At 39.6% G+C, this 19,389-nt stretch overlaps 1 protein-coding gene across 1 annotated transcript in view; it reads left to right on the top strand.

The window, feature by feature from the left end:
- The first annotated feature begins 7,369 nt into the window (after positions 1-7,369).
- The window catches only part of EIF3H (eukaryotic translation initiation factor 3 subunit H), a 110,354-nt gene continuing 98,334 nt past the window's right edge, over positions 7,370-19,389 (top strand). The window contains exon 1 of the mRNA XM_003823335.6: positions 7,370-7,560. Within this exon, the coding sequence (XP_003823383.2) occupies positions 7,429-7,560 (132 nt within the window). The 5' untranslated portion in view covers positions 7,370-7,428. The remainder of the gene's footprint in view (positions 7,561-19,389) is intronic.

Below are 19,389 nucleotides of genomic sequence, written 5' to 3'. Positions count from 1 at the left end.
ATTCTATACATTTTGCTTTTCTCACCTAACAATCCTGTAGAAATCCCTACACACATCTACCCAAAGTCAATTGGCAGAGTTCTCATTCATTATTTTTAATGGCTGCATGACATTTCTCACAAAACCACCAAATATAACATAATAGATATGACACAGACTATGAATTTTCACCCAATATCTCTTCTCTTCTTTGTAGGAATAGACTCCCGATTTTATTCTGGAGTGTAATGTGCCCAGATAAGCAAATCCATTCCCCAGAATTCTTTTTTTTTCCTCTTCTTTTTGAGACGGAGTCTCGCTCTGTTGCCTATGGTGGAGTGCAGTGGCACAATCTCGGCTCACTGCAACCTCCACCTCCTGGGTTCGAGCGATTCTCCTGCCTCAGCCTTCCAAGTAGCTGGGATTACAGGCATAGGCCACCATGCCCGGCTAATTTTTGTATATTTAAGTAGGGACCGGGTTTCACTATGCTGGCCAGGCTGGCCAGGCTGGTCTCGAACTCCTGACCTCAAGTGGTCCGCTCACCTTGGCCTCCCAAAGTGCTGGGATTACAGGCGTGAGCCACAGCAGCCAGCCCATTCCCCAGCATTCTGTGCAGTTAGGTAGAACCACAGGATTAAGTTCTAGCCAAAGATATGTAAGTGTAAGTGTTGCATGGAATTCTGGGAAGCCGGCTTAAAGGAAGTCAACTTAGCTTGGCAGTGGGCACTTTTGTGTTTTATATCTCCTTCCTTCCTACTCCCTGGAATTTGGATGTGATAGCTTTAACTCCAGCAACCGATTTTAGACCATGAGGTAATTTTGAGAATGGAGGTCATTCACTTAACACTGGCAAAGCAGATAAGAGGAGCTTGGATCGCTCGCAACTGTGAAAGTGTCTTTCCAAACATAGACTTTCTACTTCTGGATTTCTTTTACATGAGAAGAAAAATAAACTTCTACCTTGGTTTTAAAAAAAAGTTATCATAAGTTTATTTTATATGTAGCCAAACTCAATGCTAAGTGATAGAGGAAGTTAAAACTACTTGCCAGAATTAGATAATTTTATATGAACAAATATGGTTGATGAGACCTTGATGTTAGCTGATGTCAGTCAATACAATTGCCCTTGCTTTGAACAGGTTCAAAATACTAGTTTATACGTTTCCTCTAAAAGGTGGAAAGTCTTCAAAGTTAAATAAACCAAATCTTTCTTTACATACTATAGAAACTGTCTTGACATTTGTTTCTCTTGAAAGTATAAACAATTTGATTTGAATTTGGTGTGTCAGTGGGATATATCTCCTGTTGAGAAAAGTTAGTTAAATATGAAGAGCCCCAGCTGCTTGGGTAAGGAACATCAAGGAAATGTTAGTGTCATCCAGTTGTCAATTAAAGAAAGCAAGCGGAATTCATGTATATAGGTCCTGCCAGTATCAGTGAGCTCTTCTTTCAGGTCAAATGACAAAGGAGAAGCTGTCTCTTAGAAAAAGATTTCAAGAGATTTCTGTTTCTCGAGGATATTTCTAAACTAGACAGTAAACAGGAAGTGCCCATCATCAGTTATCAGATGACTATTGTCGGATCACTATAAAATTAGACTAGCAAGTTTGCTTTCTGTAATAATTTATTTGGATGAAATCATACTTAGAACAAATACTGCCATGTTAGGTAAATTGAAAGAAATTTATTATTTCTCTAACAGATGTATGTATGTATGTATGTATTTATTTTTTTGAGACAGAGTCTCACTCTGTTGCCCAGGCTGGAGTGCAGTGGTGCAATCTCGCCTCAGTGCAACCTCTGCCTCCCGGGTTCACGCGATTCTCTTGCCTCAGCCTCCTGAGTAGCTGGGATTACAGGTGCCCACCACCACGCCTGGCTGATTTTTGTATTTTTAGTAGAAACAGGTTTTCACCATGTTGTCCAGGCTGGTCTCAAACTCCTGACCTCAAGAGATCTGCCCACCTTGGCCTCCTAAAGTGCTGGGATTACAGGTGTGAGCCACCTCACCCAGCCCGTCTCTAACAGATTTAAATAGTGCTCTCCATTGGCATTTTACTACAAAATGTTTAATGGCATTAATTTAAATGGTGAAAATAAAAACTGGTAGAGCAGAGCAAAAAGTTAAGAAATAGTACCAGTGGCAAACATGTTTTACTGTAATGCAAAGCAAACTGCCATTTGAAATTTAATTATTATTCAAACTGATAGAGAAGTTCACACTAAATGGGTCTTTCATTTTAATCTATCAAAGCACTTTAGAAGATTAATGAATCTTTATAAAATTACTCTAGGTAACCAAATATTATTACTGTTACTTAAAGAAGTTTAAAGATTGGAAATTATGTCAGATTACAGCTTTAAAAGGATTTTCTAAAAAACACTATTTATATTTAACAAAATGTTGAAGACAACTCTTTCGCTCATGGTTTTGTATATATTTTTAAGCAGCAGGAGGACTCAGGGCAGAAACTGAACTCCTGGTGGCAAGAAATTAAACATGCTTTCAATAATCCAGTAGAATATTATTTCAAAGTCTAGTATTTATAATTGAATTACACCAATATGAAGTATTAATTACATGATATTATACAAAATAAAATTCACTCTTACAACCCTCTCAAATTTTTTTTTACTGCAAGATTACTTTGTTTAAATATTAGTTGGTAAGTGATGAATCAAAATACTGGGATGAAAAGTCCAATGTCATTTTAAAAATTATTATTATTTTAGCAAACATATAGAAAATGACCACATGCTAATTCTTATGTGTAAATGAATATTATTTTCTTTTTATTGGCTCCAACTTTATACTCTCTGTAGTTTCTTTCATAACACTGAACAAATTACCTAGCTCTTCAAAGTATAACCTCCCATAGTCTTATTTCACATTTGTACACAAAAGGAGGCCTATGACTTAAATTGATCTCGATGAGACTAATGAGCAAGATCTTTTTTCTATGGCTGGGGGAGAGGTTTCCTTAAAAAAAACAAAACAAAAAGTGTATTGTTTCAATTGCTACTGTGAGCTTGAGATTATAGTGGTAGCCAGTCTTTGGTCAGAACCCAAACATGGCAGGAGACAGAGTCCAGAGAGTCATGAAGTAATGAAACTGGAGTCTTTATGCTGCTTCACTTGGAGTATGCCCTTCTCTAGACATCCAGATCCATGATAGCATATATTTCCCTCTTGTTTAAAATAATTTAAATTGGCAGGCTGAGCATGGTGGCTCGCACCCATAATCCTAGCCCTTTGGGAAACCAAGGTAGGAGGATCACTTGAGCCCAGGAGTTCGAGGCCAGCCTGAGCAACATTGTGGAACTGGTTATCTACAAAAAGTACAAAAATTATTCAAGTGTGGTGCTGTGTGCCTGGAGTCCCAGCTACTTGAGAGGCTGAGGTGGGAAGTTCACCTGAGCCTGGGGAGGTTGAGGCTGCTGTGAGCCGAGATCGTGCCATTACACTCCAGCCTGGGCAACAAAGTAAGACACGGCAAGCATGTGCGTGTGCGCGTGCACACACACACACACATACACACACCCCACACATCTTTTGGCTCATCTGAATATAGAACGAGCCAGGTGAACCCCGAAATGTATACTCTCTGTTGTAAGTTAGCACTCTCTATCGTAATAAAATGACATTTAACAACATTTAGGGGCTCATCTTTGGTGTCCTGACTCATTTTACTGCATTGAAAGGGGTTTAAGTGTCTTAGCCAAGTGAGGGAAAGCAGCTCCAATACTGGGTGGTTCTGAGGCGTGGAATGGTCACAGCCTGACTTTTACTGGGCAGTGTTTTTCTAGTGGGTAGAGTTATTATGCCACAAAAGCTGAACTAGTTAGACTGTTTATTTTTTATTTGCTCACTCAGGTGTGACAGGCTATCCTCTGCTTCTTGTCCCCAGGCAGTAATCACACATGGGCAGCGCCCACAGCTTAGTTTGGAAGGCCCTCATCAGCCTCTCTCTTTTTGCCTGTAACTAAATTAGAAATATTTCCAGCAATTGGAGAAGTATGCTAAAAACATTAGTTTCTGTGACAAAGAGAATGAAGAACATCTTGTTGCGAATACAAGATAAATTTATTTCATACAATAAATAAATATCCACAATGAAATTAATACCCACAATATTGAACTTCCTTATGGGAGGCCAGAAAGACAACTTAATGGTTGTGACCAACCATCTTTAAGTGATTAAATACATTCAGTTTCTGCTACAATCTGTTATTTACTTTCTTATGCATACTTCGGGTTTATTTTGTTCTTTTTTGTCTAGGATGTTAGAGAGCTTAGATGATGGATTTGACACATTTCCTTTTTCTAATGTAGGCAGTTAGCTATAAACTTCTTTCTCAGCACTGATGTATCTGTGCCCCACACATTTTAATATTTTATATTTTCATATTCATCTAGTTCAATTTGTGTGCATGTTTTAAAATTTTCCTGGAGACTTCCTCTTTGATCTGTGGATTAATATTATTAGAAGTATGTTGTTTAGTTTCCAAATATTCAGAAAATTTTGTTATCCTATGTTTTAATTCCTTCTTTAAATCTATTGTGATTTGAGAACATACTATGAATAATTTCAATTCAGAAATCATTTAATTTGTTGAGGTTTAAACTTGCTGAGGTTTGTTTATGGTTCAGGATATGACCTGTATATTCCATGGACACTTCAAAAAAGTGTGTATTTTCTACTTTGAGTGTTCCATAAATGCTGATTTGATCCTGTTGGTTGATGGTATTGTTGAGTTCCTTATATCCTATTGATTTTCTCCATAGTTGTTTTATCCATTGTTGAGAGAGGGAGTTGACATCTCCAACTATAATTATGGATTTGCCCATTTTTTCCTTTCAGCTCTATGAGATTTTTCTTCACATAGGTTCTGATTTCTGTTGGGGCATACACATTGAGAATTCTCATGTGTTCTTTGTGATTGATCATTTTATCATTATTTGATGTCTCCTTCTGTCTCTGATTATTTTCTTTTCTCTGAATTTTGCCTTATTTGATATTAATATAGCCACTCCTGCTTTCTTTTGATTAATGGTTACATGATATATTTTTCCATCGTTTTACTTTCTTTGTACTTATATTACTATGTTTGAAGTGAGTTTCTTATAGACAGCCTATGGATAGATCATGTTTTTATCCATTTATTCATTCATCCAATTGTTTTCCTTTAATTGGTATATTTAAAACATTTATATTGGCTAGGTGCGGTGGCTCATGCCTATAATCCCAGCACTTTGGGAAGCTGAGGCGGGCGGATCACCTGAGGTGAGGCGTTCGAAACCAGCCTGGCCAACATGGCAAAACCCCGTCTTTACTAAAAATACAAAAATTAGCTGGACAGGATGGTGGGTGCCTGAAATCCTAGCTACTCAAGAGGCTGAGGCGAGAGAATCGCTTGAACCTGGGAGGTGGAGGTTGCAGTGAGCCAAGATCACACCATTGCACTCCAGCCTGGGTGACACAGGGAGACTCTGTCTCAAAAAAAAAAAAAAAAAAAAAAAAATTAACATAATTATTAATATATTTGAGCTTAAGATTTCCATTTAAGTTATTTTTTATTCATTCTCTCTGTTTTCATTTCTCTCTTTTCTTTTTCTTCATTCGTCTGGGTTATTTGAACATTTTAAATAGTATATTGATTTATTTACGTTATTTTGAGTGTATCTCTTTGTAAAGCTTGGATGAGGTCACCATAAAAGAGAACAAAAATAGGGGAAAGAAGATGTTCAAAGTCTAAATTTGGTGCTCTTCAATATTTAAAGGTTGAAAAGGGGTAGAAAAATCAGCAATGGGAACTGAGAATAAAGGAGGTAGCCAGTGAGATAGGAATGAAATTAGGAACCGAAGTGACAGAAATGTCATTGCTTCTGGGCCCTTTCTTGTCAAGGTGATCATACTGATTTCTAATTCAAATTCTTCATATTCTCTGGCTCTCTCTCTCTCTCTCTCTCAGTTGTACCTCTTACATCTAGTGTATTTCATGAAGAGGGCCCACATGAACTGTCTCAGGACAGATGAAAATAACCCATTGTAGTATGTTTAGCACACGTGGCTGCAAAACCTTAGTTGGATATTTTCAAGGACAAAAAAATTGCAAAATATTTAAAGTTTACTTTGTAGTTTTACTGTTATGAGGATATTGGTATTTCAATTCTGAAACAAAACTGTGTTATGTATGTTGTAGGATAAAGCAATAAATAAATGTATTATTGTTTATAAGTAGCCTCACTGTTTTCTAATGCTCATCATTCCAGCTACCTAGTGGTAGGCAAAAACCTCCAGTCTGGTTCTTCCATGCGAGATTTTCTTTCTTCTTTTTGTGAATGTTCTGTTACCAATTTCTAGTGATTTTACCAGGATCAACCTTTAAAACCTCTAAATTTGTGGACTTTCTGTGTGACCTAGGGTTTGGTGTATTTTAATAAATATTTCATATACACTTGAAATGAGTGGATATTAACTTTTCATTTTGTAGTGTTAAGAATTTGTAACATGTAACTATTTCTCCTCCCAGATTGAAATATAACACCAGATCCCAATGACAAAACAACAAAAAACTTCAGGGCAGGATATGCCGTTTATTGATTTAACTATTTCATCAGTTCTGTATACATATTGATTGAATAAACATTTCAAAAATAAGGGATAGGAAAAAAGTCATTTGGAAGTAGAAAAGAATGTTTTAAATTACTTATCTAAAATGGCTTCTTACAGTTGTCATATATTCTTTTAAGGACTTGAGATGTGTATTTCAGAGTAATGTGTCATAAATCAGCGTGATTTTTAGAAAATATATTGTGTATCATCCTTCAACAATACCTCAAATAACTTCTTTGGTACTTTACCCAGGTAAATCTCTACATGAAGCTAATAGCAAAAGGCTACTATTTCTGGTAATTCTGATAAAAGTTTCTATGTCTTAATTTCTATATAATCTAAGTGGTTACAAGCAGTTATCTAAAATTACGTAAAACAAGCTGTGCAATACTGGCTCATCGCTAATTAACAGAATAATGTCGGACAAATCACTTATCAGTTTTCTAATATGCATAATGCGAGTTAGTACAGCACTTCATTGCAAGATCAGAAATGAAAGCATTTTTACATAAGAGACACTACAGAAATAATGCGAACTGTAATGCTATTATGACGGTTTGCCTAATGGTGAATGATTAAACATTTAAAAAGTTTACTTTCATCTTAGATCATTCCATCGGAAAGAGGTCGAAAATGTACAGTAGGCATGCACAAAGGATACCGCCTGGAAAGAAGGTAAAACTGGAAAACAGGAGGGAGGCGGGGCCCAATTTTGGCTTCTCCTTCCATCTCCGCCCCTCGAACGCCGGCCTGCGAGTGACGTCACGCGAGACTTGTACTTCCGCTTCCGGTAACTCACGTTTCTCTTTCTTCCTGTCTGCTTGGAAAGATGGCGTCCCGCAAGGAAGGTACTGGCTCTACTGCCACCTCTTCCAGCTCCACCGCCGGCGCAGCAGGGAAAGGCAAAGGCAAAGGCGGCTCGGGAGATTCAGCCGTGAAGCAAGTGCAGATAGATGGCCTTGTGAGTGCTGTTCCTTTTCCTCTGGCCCACGTGGGGAGCGCAGTTCCCAGCCCCGTCCCACCAGACGTACTTTCTAGCATTCTACCCCTCGGGCTTGGTGTGGCTGGGCTAAAGTTTTTCCCTAGTACCTTTCTCTTTCATCTTCACTTTTTGTTCAGGAGACGCGACAACCTTCTCTTGTCTTCTAACGGGACAGTTGGGGCTTCAGGAAGGGGACTGAGAATAGGGGTGTGAGTGACAGGTTCCTGGGGTCTTGTTTTGAAATGACCGGTGGGGGGATTTGGAGAAAGACTCCTGGAGACCAGCAGCTAACGAAGGTGTCGGGAAGGATTTAGGGACCTAGTAGGGCTCTGGGAAGGAGAGAGTAAGGAAACTCCACTGATTCCCTGCTGGGATCTGACATCTATAACGTTCCAAGTGGAGATGTACTTTGTAGCCACTCTTTTGAGCCTGTACTTCGGCGCTTTATCTGAAACCGTATAATTTAGAATACTCTTTTGTAGTGTTCATTCTGAAAAACATAAAAGAATATCAAAGAGAAGGGCCTTAAATGTATTTAGTAGTTAAGGTTCATGAACTAGGACATCCAAGGAAATTCTTGATAAGGAAATGGACTTAGCTGGGAAAAGGAAAATCTAGAATGAGAAATTTTATTTCTGTTGTTTCGAAGCAAAATGCATTTATATGACGTTCTAGTTTTAAAAGTATCCTTCCTGCCCTCTTTTTAAAAAGCATCCTCTCTTCCTTTGATTTTTTTAAAGGTTATTTCCTATTAATGCAGATCTTAGATATTTGTAATAAGAAAGTACTTTTAAATTCATGTGAAAATTGTAATTGCAAGCGGGTATTTTTAAGTGGAAACTGTTGATAATTTAAACCCAGCATATAATTGAATCTGTTGAACTGGATACAAGAGTGTAGCCTGGTGGTTAAGAGCTCATTCAGTCTTCTAGGCTCTTCCACTTAACCAGCTCTGTGACTTTAGGCAAGTTAGCCTTTCCAGGCTTTGCTTTCCTCATCTGTCAAGTGGGAATGAGAAGTATCTGTATCATAGAGTTGTTTGGATTAAATGAAAAAGTTTATGTGGTGACCTGTAGTACAGTGTAATCACTTAATGTTAATTATGATTATTATTATGAGTTTAATGTCTGTGGTTAGCAGAGTTTGAAAGATGCAGGCAAGAGATTAACTTTGGAATGTTTTGTTCTAAATGTCACTTGTGTAATACTTTGAAAATGCAGGCCGGGCGTGGTGGCTCACGGCTGTAATCCCAGCACTTTGGGAGGCCGAGGCGGGCGGATCAGGAGGTCAGGAGTTCGAGACCAGCCTGACCAACATGGTGAAACCCCGTCTCTACTAAAAACACAAAATTAGCCGGGCATGTTGGCACGCGCCTGTAATCCCAGCTACTCAGGAGGCTGAGGCGGGAGAATCGCTTGAACCTGGGAGGCGGAGGTTGCAGTGAGCCGAGATTGTGCCACTGCACTCCAGCCTGGGCAATAGAGCGAGCCTCCGTCCAAAAAAAAAAAAAGAAAATGGAGTACTATCTGGCCTGTGTACTGGCACTGTGGCTTTCCCTGGCTCATGGGAGGCAGATGTGTGTTCAGGAATAAGTGACGTATCTTTAGAGATTGCAAATCTCTAAAGTTAGTGGGTGGACTTAGATTACACTTGTTAAAATAAGTACCACTTATGCACTTGGGAAATGTTTATTTCTTAGAAACATATTTCTTATTAAATTTGCTATGTCACAACAGCACTCTTTGAATCACTTAGTTTCCAGAGTTGAAAAAGGCAACAGGTCGTTGGCATAAGTCTATTTGGAGATCATTTATTTAGCAAATATTTTAGGACATTCTGTTAAGTGCCAAATACTATCTAACACAGGGCAGTGGTAAAAGCACTTCAGTAACAATGTCCTGGCAGCTTTAAGAGGGATTGTTGTATTAAACAGAGACCTGCAGGTGGAGATGGACTGGATCACTTCAGGTTTCACAAATAGGCAGTGGTGCTTAGGAAGGTCAAGAGAATGGTTCTCAATTTTTTGGACTCAGAAATTACTATTTTTTATCAGCTCTCTCAGAATTGTTTAATGCTAAGGAACCAATTAGTCCTTCTCACAGGAGATTGGTTTATATACATGTAAATGTTGATTTACTCATTTACTGTGGAAGACATAACCTTTTCAGTGGTGAAAACGCTCATATCTACCACCAAAAAGACCCTTTTGATTACCAAAGCACCTTGGAAATCGAATAAAAAAAAATCAGAAGCTTACCAGTGACTCCAAAATCTATCATAATAAGAGCAGGTAAAGGATTATTTTACTTGAGAGTTATTTATATCCAGATTCTTGACGAACTTAGTGAATTATCTCTTTTTCACAGTGGTGGGTACCTCTGTGCTTTTGTTCTCCACCGGTTGGGTAGATATTAACAAAATAAGTTCCTAACAACTTTCCCCCTTTTTGGACATCTGCCTTTCTGTCATTTATATAGTTTTAGGCAGCTAGATTATATTGCAGTTGCAAGGTTCTTTTATCTTGGTTGCTCATTTTTTAATGGTGAATGTTTTCCAGTTACCATAAATCATGTAGGGAACATTTAAATGGTATGTTCTTTATGCCTTTTACATTGTTAATACAGGGAATACTGGTTACTCTAAATTTTATTAATGGATTATTGCAGATGGAGTAACCAAGAATCATCCAAGTTGCATACTATCTCCACATGATGATAGGTATACCCACGTTTGCCCAGATACAATTTAAAAAAAACTCCTTCCTTAAACTCTTCTCTCTCTCTCTCTTTCTTTTTTCTTTTCTTTTCTCTCTCTCTCTTTCTTTCTTTCTTTCTTTCTTCATTTCTGTCTTGATGACTTGATGAACAGTGTTACTCTTAGGAAAGCAATATTACATACTAGCCAAGAGAATCTTGACGACAGACTTGGATTCAGATCCTTATTCTAGCAGTAAGCATGACCTTGGGGAAGTTATTAAATTTTCTTATTTATTTATTTATTTATCGATCATTCTTGGGTGTTTCTCGCAGAGGGGGATTGGGCAGGGTCATAGGACAATAGTGGAGGAAATGTCAGCAGATAAACAAGTGAACAAAGGTCTCTGGTTTTCCTAGGCAGAGGACCCTGCGGCCTTCCGCAGTGTTTGTGTCCCTGGGTACTTACGATTAGGGAGTGGTGATGACTCTTAACGAGCATGCTGCCTTCAAGCATCTGTTTAACAAAGCACATCTTGCACCGCCCTTAATCCATTTAACCCTGAGTGGACACAGCTCATGTTTCAGAGAGCACAGGGTTGGGAGTAAGGTCACAGATCAATAGGATCCCAAGGCAGAAGAATTTTTCTTAGTATAGAACAAAATGAAAAGTCTCCCATGTCTACTTCTCTCTACACAGACACGGCAAGCATCCGATTTCTCAATCTTTTCCCCACCTTTCCCGCCTTTCTATTCCACAAAACCGCCATTGTCATCATGGCCCGTTCTCAATGAGCTGTTGGGTACACCTCCCAGACGGGGTCGTGGCCGGGCAGAGGGGCTCCTCACTTCCCAGTAGGGGCGGCCGGGCAGAAGCACCCCTCACCTCCCGGATGGGGCAGCTGGCCGGGTGGGGGGCTGACCCCCCCCAACTCCCTCCCGGATGGGGCGGCTGGCCGGGCGGGGGGCTGATCCCCCCACCTCCTTCCCGGACGGGGCGGCTGGCCGGGCGGGGGGCTGAACCCCCACCTCCCTCCCGGACGGGGCGGCTGGCCGGGCGGGGGGCTGACCCCCCCACCTCCCTCCCGGACGGGGCGGCTGGCCGGGCGGGGGGCTGACCCCCCCCACCTCCCTCCCGGATGGGGCGGCTGGCCTGGCGGGGGCTAACCCCCACCTCCCTCCCAGACGGGGTGGCTGCCGGGCGGAGATGCTCCTCACTTCCCAGACGGGGTGGCTGCCGGACGGAGGGGCTCCTCACTTCTCAGACGGGGCGGTTGCCAGGCATAGGGTCTCCTTACTTCTCAGACGGGGCGGCCGGGCAGAGACGCTCCTCACTTCCTAGATGGCATGGCGGCCGGGCAGAGACACTCCTCACTTTCCAGACTGGGCAGCCAGGCAGAGGGGCTCCTCACATCCCAGACGATGGGTGGCCAGGCAGAGACGCTCCTCACTTCCCAGACGGGGTGGTGGCCGGGCAGAGGCTGCAATCTCGGCTCTTTGGGAGGCCAAGGCAGGCGGCTGGGAGGTGGTTGTAGCGAGCTGAGATCACGCCACTGCAGTCCAGCCTGGGCACCATTGAGCACTGAGTGAACGAGACTCCGTCTGCAATCCCGGCACCTCGGGAGGCCGAGGCTGGCGGATCACTCGCGGTTAGGAGCTGGAGACCAGCCCGGCCAACACAGCGAAACCCTGTCTCCACCAAAAAAATACGAAAACCAGTCAGGCGTGGTGGCGCGCACCTGCAATCGCAGGCACTCGGCAGGCTGAGGCAGGAAAATCAGGCAGGGAGGTTGCAGTGAGCCGAGATGGCAGCAGTACAGTCCAGCTTTGGCTCGGCATCAGAGGGAGACCGTGGAAAGAGAAGGGAGAGGGGAGAGGGAGGTTATTAAATTTTCTAGGCCTCAGGTGTATCCTTTGTAAAATAGGGATGATGATAAAGTAGTAACTCATAAGGGTTGTGAGAATGAAATTCCGAGGTATTTAAAGTGTTTAGTATAGTACCTGTGTCATCGTAAACACTCAGATTACTGTGTCTTTGCCACTCTCATCCTTATTAATGTTTCTCAAATCATTTCGAATGCTAACTTTGCTAATGTAGATTGGAATTGTAGAAAGAGCACTTCAGTGCTCCTGGTAATCAGGACACATGCATTCCAGTCTGCATCCACCAGTAACTAACAACACTTCTATGATTGTTTTACTCCAAAGGTACATTTTCTGATCCACAAAATGATTGCCACTATCCCTATCAGTTTTCATGGTTTATAGTTTCTTTCTTTTGCTTTCATACCTGAATCCTGAGGGTTCTTATTGGTGTGTGACCCCGGTCAATCACTATCCTTCCTTTTAGGCCACTTACTCCTTACCTTTTATGTTTCTTCTCCATCTGTGCATATTGGAGTGCCTCATGGTTTAGGTTTTGGCTTTTCTTTTAGTCTCTGCTTGACATAGGTAGTGTAACGAAGTTGATAAAAGTACATGCTCTGGAGCCAGACTGCTTGGATTTGAATCCCAGCTCTGAAATTTGCTGCATGACATTGGGCAAGTCTTTGTGCCTCATTTTCCTCATCTGAATTGTTTTGAGACTTTAAATGGATTGAATATATGTCAATAACTAGAACAATGTCTGGGACAGAATAAGTCACCATTTAAGCTTTGCTGCTGCTTTATTTGCAGTAATTATAGTAGTATTCTTTAAGGTATTCTTATCTGTGCTCACGGCTTTAAATATTTATATTCTAATAAGTCCTAGATTTATATTTCTGCCAGTAATGGCTCTTGAATGCCTCTCTTGAATACCCATTGCCTGTTTGACGTCACTATTTGGATATCTCATATAGGCATCTCATATTTAACATGTACAAAATAGAATTATAGACTTGTTCTTCTCCCTACTTTCCATCACAGCACCCTATATTTCTTTCTAGAATTTTCCACAGCCTGTAACTATCTTGTTTGTTTTCTTCTTTGTTTTCCTCATCAGAATGTATGCTACTGAGGGCAGGGACTATGCTTTTTCACCTGTTTTATCTCCAGTGCTGAACCTGTTAATTCACAAAGTAGGATAAATGAATGAGTATATTCCATTTTATTATTTATACTAATTTATGTTCTAATATCTTATATAGGTTATTTTAATATTGTTTTCCCCTGCCTTCTTCAGTCTACCATTCGTACTTTTATTAAAACGTTTGTTTAACGTGAACATTCAGATTTTAACTTCTTTCCTTAGATGTTTTCAGTGACTTTCCATTGAATTGAAGGACCAAAATGTTGTTCTTGTTTCTTGCATTTATGTTCAGGTTTATTTCCTTTCTTTCCAAGCTTTGTAGGAACTGTACATTCCAGCCACTCAGACTACTTAGTTTTTTCTTTAATAAGTCATACTAAAGGCCAGGTGTGGTGGCTCACGCCTGTAATCCCAGCACTTTGGGAGGCCAAGGCAGGCAGATCACGAGGTCAGGAGATCAAGACCGTCCTGGCTAACATGGTGAAACCCTGTCTCTACTAAAAATACAAAAAATTAGTCGGGCGTGGTGGCGGGCGCCTGTGGTCCCAGCTACTCAGGAGGCTGAGGCAGGGGAATGGCATGAACCAGGGAGGCGGAGCTTGCAGTGAGCCGAGATTGCACCACTGCACTCCAGATTGGGCGACAGAGCGAGACTCCGTCTCAAAAAAAAAAAAAAAAAAAAAGTCATGCTAAAGACAGACCTAGAGTCACATCCTTATTCAGAGCAGTAAGCATGACCTTGCTTTTGTTCATGAAGTTCTTTCTCTTTGAAATTGTTCTCTTTCATCATCACATATTGAATAAAAAATGTGACTTAATTGACTTACTCTGTTTTTAAAAAAATTCTCCATATAGTTTAACTTGAATCGGTATACTCCAGATGTATTCTGTTCTTCATTCATTTAACAAATATTTATTGATTGCCGACCACATGCCAGGTCTAGCCCTGCTACATGCTGGGGTATATTGCAGTAACCTATATAAGATATTATATAGGTGAGCAAGGTAGAACCCAGTCCCGACTCTCATGACCATTCTCAGTCATATATAGATGTAGATGAACCCAGAGATTAATCTCATCCTATGTTTAGCCTGATGTTTTAACACATTTGTTCCTTCCTGGCACATTGATAGTGGCCAAGACCAATTTTTCTTGTATTTTTGAACCCTTCCTTTCCTACCTTTAGACCTATTTCATCACTTCCTCTGTATCTGTAATATAGCAGTCCCTCAATATCCACAGGGAAACCAGGACCCCTATGTATTCAAAATCCAGGCATACTGAAGTCCTACAGTTGGCCCTGTGGATCCTTGTGGAACTCACGTATAGGAAAAGTTGGCCTTTCCTGTATGCAAGGTTCACATCCCTGAACCTGTGCAGTTCAAGCCCATATTGTTTAAGGGTCAACTGTATGTTCTCTTAGCACATAAACATCATCAGGACTTTCCCATATTAAAATTTTCAGCATTGTCTCTTTTAGCTCCTTGTGTTCCATTTTTTTGCCCTGGCTTTTTTTTCCTCTTTAAGTTAATGGTTAAAGAACTATTTTATATTTGTAGTCTGCTATACTTTCTAAAACTCTGTTGCTGTTAGAATCTGCCACCACAAACTCCCTGAATTATTATTATTACTTTTTAAAGATTATTGATAACATCAGCAAAGAACTGTAAGGCATATCAAAATGTCATACATGGAAGATAGTGTTTAAACATCCAGTTACCCACTATTCAACCTGAGAAACAGAACATTACAAGTATCTTTGAAGCCCCTTTTTCATGCCTTCCTCCAATCCCTTCTCTCCCTGTGTGAATCACTATTGGTGAGCTTTGTTTTAATGATTCTTTTGTAGCTTTACCACATGGAGTATTAAACAATTTGATTATTTTCACCTGTGTGTGAATAAATATGAATTAAATCATAGTTTATATTCTCCTATGTTTTGAGTCTTGATACGTCTGTGTCATACCATGATTGGTAGGACTTAGGGATGCTCCTGGACAGTTATACTAAGTACCATAATGTCAAATTATTTTCCTAAGTATTTGTACCATTTCACATTTGTCCTAGCAATTTATGAGGAGTCTCATTGCTTCACATCTCTCTTATATTTAGTATGGCTGGATACCCATTTTTGTCAGTCCACTAAGTTGAAACACTCTCTCTCAATAATCTTTTAATTGTCCATTCCTGTAGGCTTGTCAATGTGTCTCTTATTGTGTACCTTGCAAGAGTCAGTGCTTGGTACTTCCTTGTGAAATGGGAGAATGGTTAACACTGAAAGAACTTGATAGAAGGAACTCTCCACAGGGCTTGTTTTCCAAAGAAAAGTATCATTTGGAGGAGCAAAGTTATAAGCCTACCTAAGCATGTCATAAAGCTGTTCAAAAATAACTCAGAGCTAGTCTTGTGGATGGAAATGTAGTGCCTGAGTCACATTCTGCTTAAAGTTGTAACAAATACAGACGAGTTAAAAGAAAAAAAAAACAAAAATAAAGAAAGAATGGGTCTTCATTCTGTCAGGTGGTCTCATTGTTCCTAGACAAGATCAAGCTAATTCTTCCCGTTAAACTTTTCATGTTGAACCCACTTTGTTCCCTAGAACATTTGAATTTTACCTTTCTTATGTTCATTAGACCTTGCTATTCAAAGTATGATCCATGACCAGTAAGATGAGCAATGTTGGCTACACTTGAGTTTGTTAGAAATGCAGACATACGTATCACAGAATCTCAGGCCCCTCTCCTGACCTACACAATCAGGTGATTTATAGCATTTTACTGTTTGAGAAGAAGCATTGCTCTCTTCCTTTCTCTGAGCTTTTTAATGACAGCTTGTATCACTCACCTTGGTATGTGATCCATACTGTTAGTGATTTACTGTTAATATATTTTCCCCTTCTCATTGAGATGATCACCCTTTTGAAGGCTGAAGTATAAAACATTTGACTCCTCCATAATTCAGTGCTTGAAACCCATTGCTATTGAAATTTCTTGCCTTTTAAATTTTGTTTTCCCCTTTAAGTTATCTTATTAGATACCTTATTCCCCTGGTTTTGTAAGTAAGGTAGAGTATGTTATTAATAAATAGAAAAGTATGAGTTACATATACTGTCAGCTCTCTATATCTTTGGGTTCTGAATCCAGCAATCTCACATCCATGGATTCAACCAACCATGGATCGAAAATACTAGGAAAAAAACAATTAAAAATACAAATAAAAACCAATACAGTATAATAATTATTTACATAGCATTTACATTGTATTAAATGTTATATGCAATCTAGGGATGATATATAGGAAGATGTGCCTAGGTTATATGCAATAACTAATGCTACACCATTTTATATAAAGGACTTGAGCATCTGCGAATTTTGGTATCCAGTTTGGTCCTTGTTTCTGTCTGAAACTCTTTTTACTTGTTGCTTATTTCTTCACACTAGAATATCAGCTTCCTGAAAGTGGCACCCATGTCAGGTTTGTTCACTACAGTATTTCTAAGTGTCTAGAACAGTACCTCGTGTATAGAAGGCACTCAGATGTTGCGAATGAATGAATATACTCCTGTTGTGTGGAAATTTTCTTGAAAATCAGTCATGAAGAAACTGGGTTAGTAAATGCTTGAGTGTTGGTGAGAAAAGAGCACACAATTGAGGATAAGCTAGTTAGCTTTCTGGGCTTGTTCATATTTCTCCATCTTTTTATTTGTTGATTTCTTATCTGTTTGAAAAATCACTAATGTTAATTGGGCACCTATTATAAGACCCTGTACAGGGATGTTTGGTTAAATTTTGTGTTGTTTGGTTAAATTTTGTGTTAAATTTTAGATGTTGTGATCCTCACAACAGCTTTGGGGATAAATGTTATCACTACCTTACCTACCTGATGGTTATTCAAATCTAATGGAAAAATTTTGGTGGAACTACTTTGTTTTTTATTTTTTTATTTCATTTTATTTTATTTATTTATTTTTTTTGAGACAGAGTTTTGCTCTTGTTGCCCAGGCTGGAGTGCAATGGCGTGATCTTGGCCCACTGCAACCTCCGCCTCCCAGGTTCAAGTGGATCTTGGCTCACTGCAACCTCTGCCTCCCAGGTTCAAGCGATTCTCGTGTCTCAGCCTCCCAAGTCGCTGGGATTATAGGCATGCGCCACCACGCCTGGCTAATTTTTTGTATTTATAGTAGAGACGGGGTTTCACCATGTTGGTCAGGCTGGTCTCGAACTCCTGGTCTCAGGTGACCCACCCACCTTGGCCTCCCAAAATGTTGGGATTACACGTGTGAGCCACCGCAGCAGGCTGGTGGGAATGCTTTGTGACTTGAATCAAATACTTAGAATTTGTAATGCCAGGCTATCACATGTGTCACTGTAGATTTTTTGTGATACTCTTATGAATTTAAAGAGACTGGACAACAGCTTGTTTAAATTCCATTGAAATGGAAGCTCTTCTCTGAGATCCTAGTCTGAAGTATAATACAGTTTGTTTGGCCTTTTAATGTTTTAACAACAAAAAAATTATATGACCCTTGGCCTCTTCTTTCAGTTTTCTGACTTGAGTGGTGCATACATAAGTTGTTTGACATGTGAGATAATTTTTTCAGTCAGATAATTTGAAATCCTTTCAAGCACCAAAACTTGCACATTTTAGCTATTTTAACTATATGTCTTTCTGAAGTGTAATACATAATTTTCTGCTGCTTTAGTCAGAGAACATGGAACACAATCTAACCATGTTTTGATGGCATAGTATTATCATTAAGAACATGTTATTGGGCCGTGCTCCCGCCTGTAATCCCAGCACTTTGGCAGGCTGAGGTGGGCGGATCACCTGAGGTCAGGAGTTCGAGACCAACCTGGCCAACATGGCGAAACCCCATCTCTACTAAAAATACAAAAGAAATTAGCCAGGCATGATGGCGGATGCCTGTAATCCCAGTTACTCAGGAGGCTGAGGCAGGAGAATTGCTTGAACCTGGGAGGCAGAGGTTGCAGTGAGCCGAGATCACACACTGCACTCCAGCCTGGGTGACAGGCAGAGACTCTGTCTCAAAAAAAAAACAAAAAACAAAAAAAACATGTTATTGAACCAGACAGGACAGTAGATCTGTCAAGAAATCCCTTCGGGTAGTCTGTTATTTCTATAATAAATGTCCCCTGTCGTTGAATTTTAGGTGCCTTGAGTAGTTTATGTTTCTAGTTGGTGCCTTTTTTGGTTGTTAAATTTATCTGTTTCTTATCCCCTTGCTTTTCAGGTTTTTATTTGCTGTGAGTGAAAAACCAGTTATGCAGGATTATCTCTAACCTGAGTATTTGTGAGTGAGGATTAAATTCGTTATGCAGTCTGACATTTTGATTGCTTAGTTATATTTTTTGCTTAGGCAAGTAAGATGTTATTGCTTACAAATAGTAACTTTTTATAATAGAAAAATCATTTAGCGTACATTATTATGTCTTGGTAGCTCCAGGAACTGGGCGGACTAGTATTATCTGGATTATACATGTGATTCTCCCACTCCAAGAAGCTGAGTGGCTTTTCAAAGACATAAAGTGAATATATCCTGGAGCTTGAATTCAGATCACATCTAGCCATCCTTGACGCATTTTCTTTTACATTTTATAGCAGCTTCATATACTTGAAGACCCCAGTAGTTATTCTGTGTTATGTGACAGGTACTGTTTTAAGTATTGTGTATTTATTATGGCATTGAAGCAATACAACAACTCTTTGATATAGGAACCATCATTATCCCTATTTTATCAACGAGGAGACGTGGGTACAAATAGTTTATGTGATTTGATTAATGTCCAGATGGAGGAAATAGAAGTTAAGGTGTGTACAGAATAGTTAATCTAGTGCTTCTTGTTTGAGCATTGGGAAATATGTTTTTCAGAACTCAGGTGTCTTACAGACTTCTAACTTTAAAATGTATGAGAAAACATACATTAGAATCTTTATGTTTGATAATCAGTCATATTGTAGAAGATTTGTAGCTATAAGAAGTCAATTTAATAAATATTCTGAAGTTTGGAAAAATGCAACCTTAAACTGCTGAGTTCACATATTAAGATACTGGGGATCAATAGTAAAGAAAATCAGCATATTAA

The sequence above is a fragment of the Pan paniscus genome, chromosome 7 (genome assembly GCF_029289425.2).
Source record: "Pan paniscus chromosome 7, NHGRI_mPanPan1-v2.0_pri, whole genome shotgun sequence".
Lineage (NCBI taxonomy): Eukaryota > Metazoa > Chordata > Mammalia > Primates > Hominidae > Pan > Pan paniscus.
This window is presented reverse-complemented; position numbering and strand designations above follow the sequence as displayed.